The sequence below is a fragment of the Copadichromis virginalis genome, linkage group LG7 (assembly GCF_057382275.1).
Source record: "Copadichromis virginalis isolate Kocher_CV1m ecotype Utaka linkage group LG7, C_Virginalis_male_GT1.1, whole genome shotgun sequence".
NCBI classification, from domain to species: Eukaryota; Metazoa; Chordata; class Actinopteri; order Cichliformes; family Cichlidae; genus Copadichromis; species Copadichromis virginalis.
In genome coordinates, this window is record NC_140624.1 from 13,781,751 (window position 1) to 13,800,167 (window position 18,417).

At 43.2% G+C, this 18,417-nt stretch overlaps 1 protein-coding gene across 1 annotated transcript; it reads right to left on the bottom strand.

Moving 5' to 3' along the window:
- Window positions 1-8,720: 8,720 nt before the first annotated feature.
- ciartb (circadian associated repressor of transcription b) lies at window positions 8,721-16,929 on the bottom strand. The gene is made up of 6 exons (XM_085461878.1): window positions 16,781-16,929; window positions 14,238-14,700; window positions 13,816-13,891; window positions 13,225-13,303; window positions 11,447-11,576; window positions 8,721-10,068 (listed from the first exon to the last, which is right to left on the bottom strand). Exons 2-6 carry the CDS (start codon window positions 14,658-14,660, stop codon window positions 9,676-9,678), a joined length of 1,101 nt encoding a protein of 366 aa, XP_085318004.1. The 5' UTR covers window positions 14,661-14,700; window positions 16,781-16,929; the 3' UTR covers window positions 8,721-9,675.
- Between the last annotated feature and the right edge of the window lie 1,488 nt (window positions 16,930-18,417).

Below are 18,417 nucleotides of genomic sequence, written 5' to 3' on the forward strand. Positions count from 1 at the left end.
TCTTTTGTAGACAGTGATATGACATGCTTTCCAGTCAGCCGTTACAGTGAGGTCTGCATCTCATGTAAGAGAGCCACGGCTGGTATGGTGGGATCAGTTCTGTGGGATCATGGAATTCCAGCCGACTCACGTTGGTATGATCCGGTTGATGATCCATTCACACAGACAAATAAGGTGGGCTGTCAGCTCAAAGTGTGTCCTTCAGGGTGTCTTTGGAACAGTGCTTGACTCAGAGATGTGTCAGTGTTAGCACATGATGAGCATAATAGGCCCTTTTCAGCTACCCAGCCATTCTGACATGGAAACACAGGTGTAATTATTTACATCATGACCCCGTTCCACTTAAATGGGTCAGGCCCCTGGTGCTACTGTGGCCCATTATTGGTATTCTTATTATTTTTAATGGAACATGAATGCTGCTGCTGGTGAGCTGTAGATAAATAATTTACCATTAAAAAACTGTGTCTGCGATGTTGAGGCCATTGCCTGCAGCAAAAAAGTGATATGCTGTGCTTTTCTTTTACTATGGTGCCATCTAGTGGGCATAACAAAAACTACAACCATATACCCTGAAATAAATAGTTACAAGAAATTATTTTAGGGGAAAAGTAAAAAGAAATCAATTAAACTAAAGAAAACCATGCATATACAGTATTGAGTAAAAGGTTTTGTTTTAATTATTTTTTTCATTCTCTTCTTTGTGCCTTTTATTTATTTGTTTCTTTGTTAAGCCACTTAACACTGACCTATTAATCATTTAAGCAAAGAAGCAACCAAACTCAAGGGATGACTTGTGTTTTCCGTATGTCTACACAAAAAGAGGACTTAGCAAAACTGTAAAATTGTATTTTAAATTGTAGCTCTATGCATTTTGTTACAAGCAGCCTGTCACAAAAACATTGCTTGATCCCATTTCTTGAGCTCATTCTACAAAAAATGCCAAAGATAACACAGTATTTTTTGCAAGGTGATTCCCAAAGAGAATTTAACTGAGAATGTGGCATATTTCATATGCTCATATGGCATAGTGTGTAGTCTGCTCTTAAAAAAATGTGACAACTGGACAAGTGTAAGGCAAAAGAAGAAGTGGCCTGCCACGGCTGATGAACAGTATCTAAAAGTTATGTCCTTAAGAAATAGGAAATGATTTAGCAAAGATCTGACACAGGATCTGAGCATCCGGCCCTTCAGTTGAAAGTACTGTCAGATTTTTATTCACCACACAACACTGCCTGGAAAGCATCTGATTGGCAACAGCCTGGTTTTTCACACGCTATCATTCGTGGATTGGCCTCCCCAGAACCAGGAACTCACCATTATCGAAACAGTGTGGGATCATCTCAACAGACAACTGAACAAAAAGCTGCCAACATCAAAAGAAACACTCTTTAAGAAGCCTGGAAAACTATTCCTGAAGACTACTTAAGATATTCATGCATCAGGAATTTTTTAAAAATGAGTTTATTTTGTAAATTAGACATCAAAAAAGCACACAGGCATTTAAACAAGCTACATAAAAATCATATCAAGTGATAGGTTGGTGCCTAAAAAGCATTTACATATCAGATAAAACAAAATACTACAGCTTTATTGAAACTAACATGTTTTCTTATTCTTTATATCTGCTCTATGATATATTACAGCTAGTTTTGTTATAGGAACGAAGCGATGCGCTGACTCATGTAAATTATGGTCTATCTTATTTTCCTTGATGCACCTGATGCTTTGTGGTCAGTGCGCATCAGAAGATCTGATGGCAGAGGCCGTGTAGCTGTGGAGACAGACCTGAGGGCATTAATCATGAATGCCAGCCTCTCACTTTATCTGTGTGATCATTAGGCCGTACTTTACTGATGATCACTCTCTGGAAATGAGCTCCTGGAGGCTGCTTTCATTATTCATACCTACAAGAGCACAGTCTGCCCCCTATTCTTGGAAATGAGACTTAATGGGTGGGTGAGTGTGTGGGTGGTTGTGCTCTTGATATGTCACTGGGTGGCATATCAGTGATCTCATCTCTCTCACTGCTTCATCTTTAGCGATGTGCATCACAGGTACATTTGCAATTAGACCACAGGGAGGTGACAAGTGTTGCTCATTGCGATACCGAGAATGACAAGTCTTCCCCTTTAAGGAAATTTGATTGGCTGACCTTTTCATCAAAGTTAGTATGCTTTGCACCTGGACAAACAACTGTGGCTCACACAAATATCTATCATCATGTTGCTTTTTTTGTTTTTGCCAAAGGCATGTTATTATGTTCTTAATACAAATTACACGTTCCACCTTTCTAAGATTATCCTAACCCACTTTAACAAGTCGATTCAAGCCTCCCGTGAAGTTAAAATAGACGTCTGATTGTGTGAAGTGGTTGTTGAAAGTGTTGTGAACCTTTATATATGAAAGTATTCCCAAAGGCACGCTGCTATAAGGAACACTTTGCCTCCTGTCACGTGTAGATGTCTGGAAACAGATCAGAATATGAAACTAAAGGACTTCCCAGATTATACTTCACATATTTCAAGTAAGTCTATACAGGAATCAGTTCTTCTCCTCAGCTACAAGACTAGGTGCAGACAATTAGCTGGCAATATGTGGATGATGGTGGTGGTGTCAGGGCGCGATGATGTTTTGCTCACATAATTAGTCTCTGAGGCCTTGTGTTGAAAAAACAACAGACTTGTCACCATAGCTATCATTCCTGCATCAAATGTTTAAGTATCACATTTAAGATAAGATAAGATAAGATAACTCTTTATTGTCATTGCACAGTCATACATAGTACAGTAGTACAATGAAATTGGAAAAACTGTCCTACGTCGGCACTACATATAACACAACACGACACGATATGACACATCACAACGTAACAAACAACACAACACAGTATATTAACTTAGTATAAAAAAGAAGAATAAGTGTATGTGTATTGCACACTGTTATTATTGCACATTAATTATTATTGCACCTTGTTATAAATATAAATATTATTGTTATCGTTTTAAACATTGTTACCTCCCCCTAAAAAGTCCAGGGAGGTATCCAGTCAGGTCAGCTATTTACATTGATCAGGGCTATTGCCCTGTTGTAAAAGCTGTCCTTGAGTCTATTTGTTCGGGACCTCAGCAGCCTGAACCTCCTGCCAGACGGCAGCAGCTTAAACACCCCGTGTCCTGGGTGTGTGCAGTCCCGTAGGATGCTGCGTGCCCTCTTGAGACAGCGAGTGCTGTACAGGTCCTTCAGGGAGGGAAGAGGATGTCCAATGATTTTTTGGGCCATGTTGATGACCCTCTGGAGTGCCTTTCTGTGTGCTGTGGTGCAGCTGGAGAACCACACACCGATGCAATATGTCAGCACACTTTCAATGGAGCAGCGGTAGAAGACGGTCAGCAGCTCCTTCTTCAGGTCCATTTTTCTGAGGATTCTCAGAAAGTGGAGACGCTGTTGGGCCTTCTTTAAGACCGCAGAGGTGTTAGAGCTCCATTGGAGGTCTGTGTCTATGTGCACACCCAGAAACTTGAAACTGGAGACCCTTTCCACGCACTCCCCGTTGATGCTGACAGGCTGCAGCTCGGACTTCCTCCTTCTGAAGTCAACTACCAGTTCTTTTGTTTTGGTGGTATTGAGGTCCAGGTTGTTGTCTGCACACCAATCTGACAGCCTCTGAACTTCAGCTCTGTATGCAGTCTCATCTCCCCCTGAGATGAGCCCCACCACAGTGGTATCATCTGCAAACTTGATGACTGTGTTGTCTGGGTGGGAACTAACACAGTCATGTGTGTACAGAGTGTACAGTAGGGGACTCAGTACACAGCCTTGTGGAGAGCCGGTGTTGAGGCTGAGGGCTGAGGAAAGATGAGGCCCCACTCTAACTCTCTGTACACGGTCTGAGAGGAAGTCTCTGATCCAGCGGCAGGTGGTGGAAGGAAGTCCAATTTCCAGCAGTTTATCTATTAGTCTGTCCGGGAGTATCGTATTGAAAGCAGAGCTAAAGTCAACAAAGAGCAGCCTGGCGTAACGGCCCTGCACTTCCAGGTGAGAGATGGTGGTGTGGAGCGTTGTAGCAATGGCATCTTCAGTTGATCTGTTAGCTCTGTATGCAAACTGGAGCGGGTCGAGTGTGGGTGGCAGGCAGGACATGATGTGACGTCGGACCAGTTTCTCAAAGCACTTCATTATAACAGGTGTTAGAGCAACTGGTCGGTAGTCGTTGAGGCTGCTAATGTTAGTACGCTTTGGCAGTGGGACAATTGTGGCTGACTTTAGGCACGGCGGGATGCAGGACTGGGACAGTGAAGTGTTGAAGATCTTAGTGAAGACCCCAGCCAGCTGGTCTGCACACTCTTTTAGGACCTTTGCGGTTACCCCATCTGGTCCGGTGGCCTTCCTGGGGTTCACTGCCCTCAGTGTGCGCCTCACCTCATATTCCTGCACTATGAGGCTTGGGCTGCTGCTGTCCGATGTTTTTGCTGCTGCTGCCTCTGGTCCCTTCACCTCAAAGCGTGCGAAGAAGTGGTTCAGCTCCTCTGCAAGCTCCGCGTTACCCTCAGTCAACGTGGTATTGCCAGGTTTGTAGTTGGTTAAGTGCTGAACTCCCTGCCATACCTGTCGTGAGTTGTTGGTGGTGAAGTGGTCTTTGATCCTTCTCTTGTACGCTGCCTTGGCCTCTCTGATGCCTCTTTTCAACTGAGATCTGGCTGCACTGTACTGCATACCATCACCGGATCTAAAAGCGGCGTCACGTTGCTTCAGCAGGACCTGGACCTCTTTAGTCATCCAGGGTTTCTGGTTGGAATACACCCGGAGACGTTTGTCCACAGTGACACTGTTGACACAGAAGTTAATATATGAGAGCACTGATGTTGTGTGCTCTTCAAGGTCCTGATGTTCGAACACGCTCCAGTCCGTGTTTTCAAAACAGTCCTGCAGCTGATGTGATGCACCTTCTGGCCAGGTTTTCACAGTTTTTGTGACTGGGGGGGCTCTTAAAAACTGTTTTATTTATGAGCCCAATCATTTCTGCTGCCAGCATGCACTGAAAGTGTTCATAGAAGAGCGTCCTTGATAACTACAGTTTTTGTGATGAAGCTTTCACATTATGTTTAGTCTTTTAAACGTTTTGTTTTCTGAAGATGTATTTCAGCATTTTGCTGCTGATGTTTGAAATATTAAAAAAAAAAAGGTGCTGCTGGTAAAACCCACGCGGAATGGCGGTGGTGCTGCTCGAACATTGGTTTTTTTTTTTCTGAAAGGGCTAAGGATAACCTTCTGGAGACAGGAAAATCAATAGCGCTGTACTGAATTGCAGAGACCCCTGGTGTCTGCATCGATGTACTTGGTGGTCATTTGGCTCTGGAGACCAGAATGTTCCCAGTGCAATATCAGTAAAAAAAAAGCAAAAACAGCATCTGACTTCATACTATACCGTATCACTTAACTGTGAAATCAAACGTAACAACAAACCATACACCAAATTCAATTTCAGGTTGCGTAGTGGAAGATGAGACAAGAAGTTCATATTAAACTGCACATGGAGGGTTGATAAGCAAACCGAGGACTGCGGAGGAGCAGCCATGGATTGTCGCAGCTCTTTCACCATTTGTATAACCTGCTCTTCTAATAATTGGACGGGGGATATTTTGGGTTCACGGGTCTCTTAATTAAAAGCGCTCAGCCCTCTGACAGATGAGACCATTATTTCTGTGGAGTGTGAATGAATCAGCCGCAATTCATAATAACATAATGAGTCAATTTGTTGCTTTGCACAGCCCAAATCAAAATCTGTGACAGTCACACGCAGTCACACGCTGCTCACCCGCCGGTGCAAGAATGTGCAAATTTTTTAGAGAATCAGTCATTTATTTATTTATAGATTTTGCACTTATATGATCACGTGAGCGACAAACGTGTACGGCTGTATTTCTCTGTTTAGGTCTGACATGCTGCTAGGTCACAATATGCTGATGGCAGTTCAGAACATGTAATTATGTAATATCTGTGATAATGGTGTGATTGGGTCTTTTAACACTACAGTCTAAAAGAGCAGAGCCACGGTGAGCATCAGCACAAAAGGAATGATTACATTACAGAAGGTTTGAATGCTTAACAATTTCATGAAGCTTTTTAAACGAATGCCACCATCAGCAAATATCTGCCCTTTATTCACTGCCTGTACTGCAGCAGTTGGCCTTTCTTTTGATATCATGAATTGACTGGATTGTTAGTGATTTCACACTCACCACATCTGGCTCTTTCTGGATGGGAGGATTATAAATACAGTAGGTGTATAAATAACTACTGCTGGGGGAAGCTCTGCCACCTTAGCTGTGATTCAGTCTCACCCCCTTCGTCATTTTAAACCCAGCTGGAGCTCAAATCAGGGCCTTTTTACAATAAAAGAGCAGCTAGAGAAAATGAAGCCCTATTTATTATTCCTTGTGGCTTTTTGTGACTGGAACCACAGACCCCTTGTCCACCCTCTTTCTTCTCTCCCACTCACCTTTGAATGCTTCTGATAAAAGGCTCCAATGTCTGCTGCTGCAGTAATGATTAGGTCTTTGTAGTTCTGCCCATACATACAAAAAAAACCCTCAGACATCAATCAGTTTTGTGCAGCATAACCTCTGTGGACCTTTAAAAAGGAAAGCAATGAGATTTCTTGTCCATGGTAGAATTGGTCTATAATGTTATCTGGTGACTCTGGTACCGCTTTGTTGAACATAATTGAAAAATTAAGGATCTAATTTACCATCACTTTGATGTATTCTGGTACTTGGTTATTTTTTGTGCACTTACAACTTACCTTTTCTTAAACTCTCTAGTAGAGTAGGCAGTTCTTGATCTTTCACAGTTATTAAAAATGATTTTAAATGAGAAATTCTAGTCTTACTTTTTGAGCATGTTCTCGTAGTACTTTTAAACTCACCCATCTCAGTCTGCAGAATCCTGCACCTACTTACTTTTATATTCATAGCACTTTGCTTTCCATGCACTTTCCCAGCACATTACATCACATCACAAGTTCATTATTGGCAGGGTGTTTATATTGAGAGTTCTGTCTTTTGTTGATGCAGCTCTTCCTATCATTCATAACAACAACTTTCTGGGCGATCTGTGCCAGCTGTCGATGGACACGAACGCTGTCAGGTCATCTGTGCACGTGAGTCCAGACCATTAGCCTTTTCCTGAGAGATGAGATCTGGGGCAGCAACACTGAAACAAAGCAGTGCGGCTAATCGACCAAATCAAGCCTTTCAGCTCGGAAAAACAGACACGTGCTTCGCTGATGTGTAATTTAGTGAAGCACAAATGAAAATGGGGTAGATCGCTACCATTTTTTCTCTCCTTAACTTCCTGAACGGTTGTTTTCGAGGCTGTAGAACTCCCACATGCTTCTATTTTCAGACCTCGTGGCCATGACATGTTCTTACTGACAGAAACAAAATTCGACATGAGCTGAGTGAAAGTGAATCCACAGTCAGAGGTATCAGTGGTTTCACAAAATGTTCAGAAGCAAAAATTGGGCCTAACAAATAAAATTAAAAAAGCATCTTCTTTTTGTCAAACATGAGGCATTTGCTTGCTGGATTGCAAATATGTTCTAAATACATTTAGAAGTGGAGCTAAATGCTTATATCGTGGCCACACACGAGAGTATAAAAGACTTGCTTCTTGCCTTTTTCATGAACTAATCTGCAAATCAAACGTGAAATCTGGCACAGGCAGAGCCATTCTCCCTCTTTCTTGCAGGTTGTGAAAAACTGTGCGCTTTACTGATATTCCTCTTTGTCTACAGGCATGTAAAAACACAGCGTGGCAACACTTTCTGAGAAATGTGAAGTGATACTGAGCCCTGCAAGCAGTAATTTCACTTTGCCTGTACAGCACAACTGAGGCAAAGAAGATGAAACCCTACCCTGCAAACAATAAATCTTTTTATTCCCTCAGGAAGTAGGCTCGCTTTGAGTGACTCACCCTATAATTGGCCCAACTACGACATTAATCAGATAGCACTCTTTTCTTCTTTCTTTGGGGGGTCTTTGATGCATAATTGAGCGGGTTTAGCTCTTGGTTGAGAATTATTTTCAGGCCATTGTGTATATTCTTTTTGCTTATACGTCACCCTTTGAAAGACCTTTGGTGAAAACCAAGTGTGTCATATTGAATACCTGGATTTTTATCAGGTTTTGAGACCTCTACATCATCAGTGTGATTGTTTTTCCCTGAAGAGCTGGAATAAGTTGTAGTAGGCAACAAAAATCTGTAAATTAATACTCATATATAGTTTGATGTTTAAATTCTTCTAATAAAGATTTGTCAGAAGGTTCAATAAACACACTAGTGTTTCATGGTTTAGGCTTTACAGTGTTAAGAAATTTCACAACAGAAGAATCTGTAGCCATTTGTTTTGCATCAAACAAATATAACCACATTTATTTTGAAAGTATAAAATTTCACACTGTAAAGGCCACTTTTCAGGGTAAATTGACAACCTTCCTGTAAGATTTACACAGACAAAAAAGCTTGTCCATCTCTCCGCTGGTCCAACATACTGTCCAGTTCTGTGGCAAAAAAAAAAAAGGAAAAAAAAGCTATTGTTCTGCTTCACCACAGAAAATAGTTGGCGAGATCTGAATAACTTACTCAAAACAGGAAAACGGCAGGAGAGTGAGAATTCCTGATTTGTACATCCCACAGAGGACAGAGGAGCAAGGTTTCCAAACGGTTCTCTCTCTTTCTCTTTATTAAACCAGCTTACAGGCACAGCTTGACGTTACAGGCACTGTTTGCCTTCTACTGGGAGACTCGAAAAAGAAATCTGCAGTTGACATTCTTTACACTGGCACCAGTCAGGCCACGAGAGCATCCCCACTGAGACAGCATCCTCCGTTTGTAGAAGAGGGGAGACTTTGCGCTGCAGACCTTGTCGTCAGAGGCCATTTGGTGGCTCACCGTAGCTCTGTCGAGGTGTCCTTACTTTGAGCATAGTGTTCACATTCTTACTCACTAACCGTGACGTGGTGCTCGCTGAGGTAGAACAGTTGTACCAAAAGAGTTATTTATAAAGAATACAAATGAGTAACAGTCACATCAATAAACTTAAGAGTGGAGTCATGGGAGGGGAGGGGAACAACATCACATTTCACCCACATTTTCAGCACAACAATATGTAGATCACTGACATATCTTCCTTCCTTTCAGCACAAACCTTTCCTTCAGTTCTTTCCCTTTCACTCGTAATGGCAGCTTCACAGATACTCAGACTGTATTTTTTTTTTCTTTTTTACATCTACAAGCCAGTGCGAACAAATTCAGTTGTGAAAATACTTTCTCCGGTATCACGGCATGTGAAATTTATCCTTCCAACTCTCACACACGCTGTTGAAGAGTGCAAAAATAAAAAGAGAGAAGAGGGGGGAAAAAAGAAGAGATAAGTCAACAAAAAGGGAAATAAAGCAGATAGTTGTCGTGTTAGAGAGGGTACACCGCCGTACAGAAAAGTCACATTGTTCATCGACACCGCTTCCATATTAAAAGAGGAATCGGTAACATCCCTTTTGAAGGCTCTCATCTCTCCTGAAGGCTGGAATGAGCTAAGTGAGCTGATTGGCTCCCTGCAGGGTGGGCAAGGCGGGGCTCCTCTGCGCGCTGCTTACACCGAGCCCTCTGTGTGGACTAGGACCAGCTGCTGTCCGTCAAACGCCCTGTTCCCTTACGTGTGATGATGCTGTCCGTCGATTTTAGAAGCCTCTCTAGACAGGGCGCGTTGATTTTGCCCGGCGGCGGGCCTCTGGGCACCAAGTTTGTCTTAGTTTGGCTGTCTGTGCTGGAGGACACGGCGCTGTCCTGCGTTAGGTCTCTGTCACTGGGGGTCAGCAGGGGCCTGGGACCAGCCTGGGCCTGCTCTGCTGTGGGAGAGCAAATGGGTGACGTGTGGAGCCACTTCAGATTATTGGCAGAGTAAGCTCCAGGAGGAGTGAGATCTGTGACTCTCAGGGCTTTGGCGGTGGCTGGAGGATCGCTAGTAGTGATGGCGCTCGCTGCTGCAGATGTGGTAACTGGAGACAGCTGTTGAGTATGACAAAAAAGTTTTATTATTCAGCGATGATTCTAATTGATTACCAAGACCTAATTTTCATTTGCTGTCCATCTAGTTATTATAAGGACCCTGAAATATAAATAATATATTCATCGTGCAGAAATCTGAGTGAGGCCCAGATAATGGAAGGGCTGAAAGCAACACTAAAACGGTAAATGGTTTGATCTTTTATAGCGCTTTCCTACTCAAGCACTCAAAGCACTTTATACCACAAGCACTTTTCTCCTCTAAGTGCTTTCCATCGAACGTTCACACTCTGATCAAGCCACCAACCTTCCGATTAGCAGATGACCTGGTTTACCTCCTGAGCTACAGCCACCCCTAAACACACTGCAGGAGCCATAAAAATGGCCCGAGAGCAAATAAGCCCCAAAATCTGGGTGGGGCGCTGCAACAACCCGAACACACATGTACACAGTGTATTAGCGCCTCAAAATGATTTAATTTCCTCTGTTTAATATCTAACATTAGGGGTAAACACTGGCATTAATTTTGAGTTTTGTTTCTAAAATATTCTCTCTGAGCCGTAATTTGGCCTCCACTAATTCTTGAGGATCTTGTTGTTTAGTTACTAGAAGCCCCAGCTTGTTGAAAAGCTACTTATTTTGTCTGCCATCTGGTGCCGGACACTAAGTGTCCAATGAGATGTTTTTATCCAGAAAGTAAATAACACGCTGAAGAGCGTGGCAGGAATAAGACCAAAATTATGAGCACGGTTCTGAGGGCGATAATTCTCTGTGTATTTGTTTAAACACACCATCTTTAGATAATCCGTGAGAATTCCCCCAGTTTTCTTTTCTCACACGTAGCACAGAGCAAGACATAGTCTGCGTTCAGCCACGCTCGCGCTACTAGAAATACTTGAATTGGGAACCTCCTCCGATTGAGCTGCACCACCTGCATAATTTACACACTGTAGCAATCAGACTTGGTAGTAGGGATCTGGTATGAGCAGTATCGATCATAGTGGGTGTAGTCAGTTATAAAGAATAAAAAAAACCTAATGTAGATCATAAAATCCTGTTCATGACAGGGTGTGTCGGGACTAATTCCTCACCAATTAAATGCAAAGGAATGTTCTAAAGTATCCTGACCTTTCTTATCCCCTTAGGGACACTCCTCCAAAATTACCTTTTCTCCTCTGTCATTGTTCTTAGTGAACCTGAGACTGCAGTAATACCTCAGTAAAAATAGCTTTTAATCCTCCTGTCCCTGTTCCAGACCTGTGATTAAATAATAATAGATATTTTAGTCGCTCTTTCACTGCGTCGTCACCATATGTTCTTGGCAGCGGGATTTATCTAGGCGAAGAGCTCTTACACAACAGCTTCTTTTTTTTAACTTTACCTTCAGTTTCTTGGTGGGAGCAGCTTCCTCTGTTTGGGTGACAGTGAGTGGGTGTTCTTGAAGCTTTACATTAGGGAACCAGCTCTTCAGCATTTCTTCCATTTTAAGAATGATATTAATGTACTTCTCCCTGGAAGCAGAGGTGAAAAAAAGAAAAGAAACAGAGAGTGAGAGAGAGCTATTTACTCAAGCTATCGCGCGGGAATCTGAGTAATCGAGCAAAAATCTTGGTAACCTCTTCTCTGAAATCTACCTCCCCATCAAGCTCGCACAGGAAATATGCGCTCTTGAAAAGCAAGCGAACACATTCGCTCGCTCAACAAAGCCTGCTCTCCGTGTGTGGGGAGGGGAACATTGTCTTAAGTACATTTCTCACATGCTTTGAGCTCACACGTGGACTGGCGTATAATACTCCCGCTCGCCTCTAAATATAAACGCCAAAGCCACAACGTTCTCCCACAGCGTCAGTGTAAAAATAAAACAGTTGACGCAGTTCACGTCGGAGGTGGGCGCAGTCAGAATCCCCCTTAACTGCTGCCCGTCAGAACCAGATGGCGAGCGGGGATTAGCCTGGGCCGTACGATCGGGACCTTCCTGCTATATTCAGTCCAACCCATGTTAAATTCATGTGAAAGATTATCCGCCACAGTGGCTGCTAAAAAAAAGTCACTTTGATCCTATCTACCATTGTGTTGCTCCAGGGGCTGCCAGCTGGCAACACAGAGCAGACACCAGGAGAGACACGAGGGAGGGGTTTAGTCCACCTTCCAGCCTCTGCCCTGGCTGTCTGCAGGGAGGCTGCCACACCCACTCTTTGTTTCCCTTATGGAGGCAGCAGCTGGTGGGTGAGGGCTCCAATTAGTCTGCGCTAGGCTCAGGAGCACTTTGTCTAATATACCTTGATGCAAAGCCTTGTGCTAACTGCACCCCAAAGCTTCCTATTCAGTTTCACAGCTAAACTGTACACGATGCCGGGATTTCGTTTCAGTGTAATCAAATAGTATTGATACGATCGCTGAGTGCAATCGCTCTGTGAAATTATGCTCTAAAGTGATTACTCAAATCAAAAACTCAAAACTTTCCAGCTTCTCAAATGTGACAGTTTCCTGTTTCCAGATAATTGAAACATATATTACACGAGTTTCTGGAATTTTTTGATAGCAACGTTCATCAGATATGGAAGTTTTCTATTCAGCAGTTAAGAAAATGCACAAATGAATGGACAGATATTCTTTTTTATATGTGTGGGGAAAAAACTGCACTAAAAATCAGATCATAAGGACTTGAGAATTGGTAGTTTTTTTCCATTTAACAATGTGAAATATCAAAACATTTTAAATTTGACTGGGAAACAGGGACTATAAGAGTTTCTCCTTGAAAGGGGTGATAGCATATTCCATTATGCTGTCTGGCCGGTGGAGAGCTAATCACACAGACACAAGTGGGCCGCTCTCACAGTGAAGCCTGATATATTTTTAACAAGATGCCCAGCTTTAGTGAGAGGCAGCCATCTCTGCAGTAAATTTATCCTGAATGTGCGGGGGTAGCAGCAACCTGCTGTGAGCCATGTGTCAGAAACATAACGGAGACCACTTCGACCCACAGATAGCAAGCAGTATTGGGTAGCCCTTGTATATGTATGCTGGGGGATGCACTGTGGTTCTCACACGGGTTTGAAACCACAAGTGAAAAGAGCACACAGATTTTCTACGCTGACACATTTATGTCAAAGTACCGATTATCATTGTTTCATGTAGGGCAGAATGTGGGTCACCTACCCCATGTAGGGGTTCTGCAGAACACCCATGATCCTCTGAATCCGGTCCATGGCGACACTCTCCTGGAAACTGCTGAGTCCTGGCAAGAAGAAAGTTGTAGCATGAGCCACATGAACTGTGTTGACAGCAGGGCTGAGTCTGTTCAGCAGATGGGTAGTGTGAAATGTGTGTGTGAAGGAACAGACTCCCTGCTTCTGTGGCCAGGAAGTGCTGGGTCACACAAGGTTCGGGTTTGACTAAGATCCCAAACTAAGCAGTTTTTGCGCCCGCCTGAACACGGTGCTCTCTTTCAGAGATCCTCATAATGCCTATCTGACTCAAGAACTGCATCACTTTACACACACATGCGCACATATACAAGGAATGCTTGTGGTTAGATGACAGTCCTACGACAATGCATGTTTCAGACGTCTCGCACTCATATCTCAAGGACACCTATTCCACAAAGACTTGCGTAGTCTATGCGCTCTATTGTTTTTTTCTTTCTGAGACAAAAGAGACCGTGAAAAACAGACTCAACTAAGACATTTTGTGTTCAATCAGGTTAATATCTTGTGTGTGAAGCAGAAGACATATTAAATGCTGACTTACTTTCTTTGTATCTCCCTGAACGAAGGCCATTCAAGATTGATGACAATGGATGAATGTAGCATTGTAACTCCATGCACTGAAAATAATAACAGATTTATTAGTGTTAGTGGGTAATAAAACAACTTAAAAACCTTTTCTGATAAGCTCATAATAAATCAGCCTCCCCCCAGTTCATTTTGTTATATTAATTGACAACAACTTTCCATGACTAACTAGCTTTGTTTGACTTAAGACAGAAAAAGTCTAGTTCTTTAGAAACGGATAGCAAATAGGGGAAGGTCATTTTTACTGGAAATGTCATGCAGGAAGCACTCTGTAAAACCACTACGGGAATCAGTCTGGGTGACAGGGTACGCGCTAGTTTTGCTGACACTGTCAACCACTGTCTGTGGAAAGCACACATGAACCACAGAGGCGCTCACCTTGCTGCTAAAAATTCTCTCTTTCTCTGACATGTTGGCAATGAGCTGCCGTTCTTTGCATTCGTCCTCTGTAGAGCCGCGGGGTCTCTTCAGTGCCTGCTGAGTGTTGTTGCCATTCATTCTTTCTCCTTGCTGTGTTTTACACAGTCCAGTGGCGGTGTCTCTGTCCCATTTTTCCATGCAGCCGGGAGATCCCCGGCTGGAGACCTCCCTGACCCCGCTCCAGTTACCGTCGCCCTCCTTCAAGTCGCTGCTCCAGCGGCAGCTGCTGTCAGTCGGGCCCAGGTGCGAAGAGGCACAGGGGGATAAAGGAGCTTCTGTCTGGCTGTGCTTTCTGGTACAGTCAGGCTCCTGCTCGTTCTCATTATCCTCATTGTCGCTAGCCAGCCAGTCAATGGAGTTGTCCGAATCTGTAGCAGACATCCTCAGCTGCAGGGTCTAAATAGCACTGACCATCACCGACCTGACAAAGAGAAACTCACCGTTATTACATTGCAACAACACGAAACATATTAAAGGGAGCAGCGATAACAGATGCGGAGACGAGAAACAGTAAATTAAAAATTAACTACATCAAGGCCTTTAGCCAAAATAATCAAATGTAGTGTTCTCGAGCAAAAAGTCAAGAAAGAACAAAAAAACTCCAGCCAAGCAGAAATAACAATAAAGACAGAGGAGGGACAGCAGTGTACTCGGAGCAGATGGTGGCAGTGAGATAACAGTTGTTGGGACCACAATGACCTGTTTGTTTTGCAGATGCAACACCTGAGCCAGTAAACACAGGCCAGCCACCATCAAAAGCAAACAGCAAACGGTCCCGTGCCCCATCCAATACTCGGAGGGTGGTGGGTGGGAGGCTCACGTCATTTGTCCCTCCAAATTTTTTTCACTGCAACCCTCAAGCGTCTTCACATCACAAACAAACACATTTCTAAATTTCACAATTGCTACCCTGACTATCCCCCCCACCACCCTCAGTCCGCTTCTGTCAGCTGGCCTGCCAGCTGCTACCACCACATTCATTCATACACTTCGTTCGCTTGCTTATTCAAAGGGGCAGAGGTCTGCCACCATGACGACTAGTAGTTCGACGAACCGCAGACCTCCCATCAACACAAGTGACACTTGTGGGGTGAAAAAAGAGATTGAAGAAAATGGGAAGCGTTCTTCAGCAATGAACGCCTTCTGAATAAAAAAGAAAATCCAACTAAAGGCTCTTCACGGAGGCTTAATTGCAGTATATTCCCTCTGTGTTTATTACAAGAGGGGAAGTGAGAACAGCATTTTCAGCACAGAGATCATTTTAGGATTTCCAGAGTTAAGGACTGCCATGTCTCTTGCTTCCTGTAAAATTTGAGGGTAGAGGGGTTAATTGCTCCCTGATTCTTTGTCGCCTTCTGATCTTATTGTTACAGAGGAGGGGTGGAGCGGACATTTACTGATATACTGAATAAAACGCAAAACATATACATCATCATTGCTCTAAATCAAAGCAATGATTTACAGGAGCACGTGAGTATTGAGCGCCATAGAAGAGATTCAGCAAAGTCCCAAAGAATCTTGAATCTAATTCCAAGCTACTGCAATGTCAGTCTGTTTTGTGTTGTGTAATACTGTATTACACAACACAAAACATGCACAGACACTGCAGTAGCAAAAAGAAAATCTAATTTCTCTCTATAATTGTATAAAAGTCGCCCTTCTTATTAATATACTAACTCTAAATGAATCCAATAGCACTGAGAAAATATATCAACATATATGTGCCATGACTAGCTCCACGCTACTACTAATTTCTTTCTGTGATAAAAACAGCATACACATGGCGAGCTTACTAAATATTCACTTGCCCTGGGCCTTTGCATGCTCATATAGGCCTACAGTTATATTCTAATAACACTTTAAATAGCAGTAGGAGGTACTGATAACAGCTAACACCGTGGATTTCTGAATCAAAGGAAAGGTGGTCCCATAAAGCAATTTAAAAATATATATATACCAGTTAGCTTCCGCGACCTCGACGTCTACATCTACCTGTGTAGGTGGGGCACCTGAATAGAGATGCCCAGCGCTTAACACGTACGCCGATATGCTTGAAATATACGAGAATATTTCAGATATTCACACGTCGTTATCTCTCGCCAGAGAAAACGCGCATAGGAAGATAAGGTGGCAGGTCTGATCTGTCCGCCTAAATGCGGGTTTCACATCAGTTGGGTAACAGACACAATATACTTCCTCATCAGTCTCAGTAAATTTGGCAGCATGCTGAATTAGTAAAATATAAATATATATATTTAAACAATAAAGAAAGAAATGAAACAGGAATACCAATCCCTGTCACGGGAAGGCTACCATATCGCAGCACTAAACACAACCGCAAACTCTTTGTTTTTCTGACCAGGTTGTCTGTGTGAAATGCCTCTGGATGATTTAAAATAATAATATTACTAGGATATCGCTTAGTCCCCTCAGAAACACAAAGTAAGTGATATTTATCGGGAGGCTCTGGGCATTAAAAGGAGATGAGCATGGGTGCCTACCTTCCCAGGATGGAGCGGCTGGTCGTTCTTCCTTTGTTTAGCGGTAAATCCAGTAGGACTGTAGGCAGAGAGCAGCTGATGTGCTGGACGTGCGGCGTGAGAGAGAGGAGGCAGAACACCCAGTGATCGGCCCGTGTTGCTTCTCCCAAGGCAACGTGTCTGGGAGGGCGGGACTAGCAGGAGCATGCGCTCCCATTTGCTCCTCGAGCGGCTCCGACTGTCCAATCGGCTCCTCCGTTCAGTGCAGTCGCGGAGCAATAGGCGAGGCCGGTTTACATATGCAAATGACATGGAAATGACACAAACACGTGGACACGCGGATCGGTTTCATTTCAGCAGCTGGGTGAAAAGTCAAGCCAGGGCTGGCTGTGGTCATTCTACAGGCATTCTTGGGCATTATATCATCTGGATGATGATGCTTGACTTGAGGCATGTCAGTAAGCTGAGCGGCACTGCTAAAGGCGCAGTCAGCAATTTCAGGAACAAGTGTGAGAGTTAATGAGTTTGCCCAAGGACACTTCGGTAGAGTGTAGCAGGCACTTATTTTTGCACATTTAAAATATGTTTGCTAATGGTGGTGGTGTGGTGAGTGGGGGGGGAGAAAGTAAAGGGCAACTGGTAAGATCGATTCACATGTATTTATTATAAGAAAGATTCTGTCCATGTAATATATATTATTAGGTCATTTCTGACATTTAAATCTGTAATATAAGGCTACTTTGTTATCGTTTAACGTTATAAAATGATAACACGCTTAATTTGAATGACCTGCAAAGTAACTAGCTTTTAGAAAATAGAGGAGAAATAGACGAGAGAAAGTACCTGCTGCGAAACTATACAGTACTTGTGTAAGTACATGAATGCTTTCTGCATACCACAAGACATTACATAAGATGTCTCCAAGTTGTGAGTGACTAAGTAAATAATGCATTAAGATGAATCATTAGTGGAATTAGTCATTAATTGTTTCATTTTGCTTTTCTTGAGAAGGTAAATACACGAAACCAGAACCACTTTTCCACACGCAAAGCTGCTTCTTCTTGACCATAGCTCTGTATTTTTTTAAATTTATAATTTTTTTTTTCTAGGCACAATGATGGTAAAACTGATGACTCATAGGACCTCTGTTTGACTGCATGAGAGAGTAGGATTAAGTGCCCTCTGTCAGAGGCCAGACAAGAATCCTGAGCTTGGAGCCAGTGAGTCACGAACCCTTTCACAGCAAACAGTGGTGGGGGGCGGGGAGAGAGATCACGTGCGCCCGGGAGACGCCCACCCAAAAAGCACAAACGGCCTGGTCTCCTCATCTCCCTCAGTTGACAATGCGGATAGACAGGATTTGAAACAAAACATTTCCCCCCCTTCTCTCTCCAGAGTAAACAGGTCACATGCGAAAAGGCTCCGCGAGATGTTTACAGAGCCGAGGACGCTGCCCAGACAGTTTTAACAACCGGGTGCAAATCTGTCTGAGATATAATGCAGAAGGACTTCTTGGACTGTCATCTTTGCCTTCTATAATGAGCTTGTACCATTGTAATTAGATTGAAAAGGCAATTTGTGGTCAAGTGATCATAGAGTAGCATATGTGGCTACTTTTGCTTTATGTGCTGCCGTCACAATGAAGATCAGGCAGGATG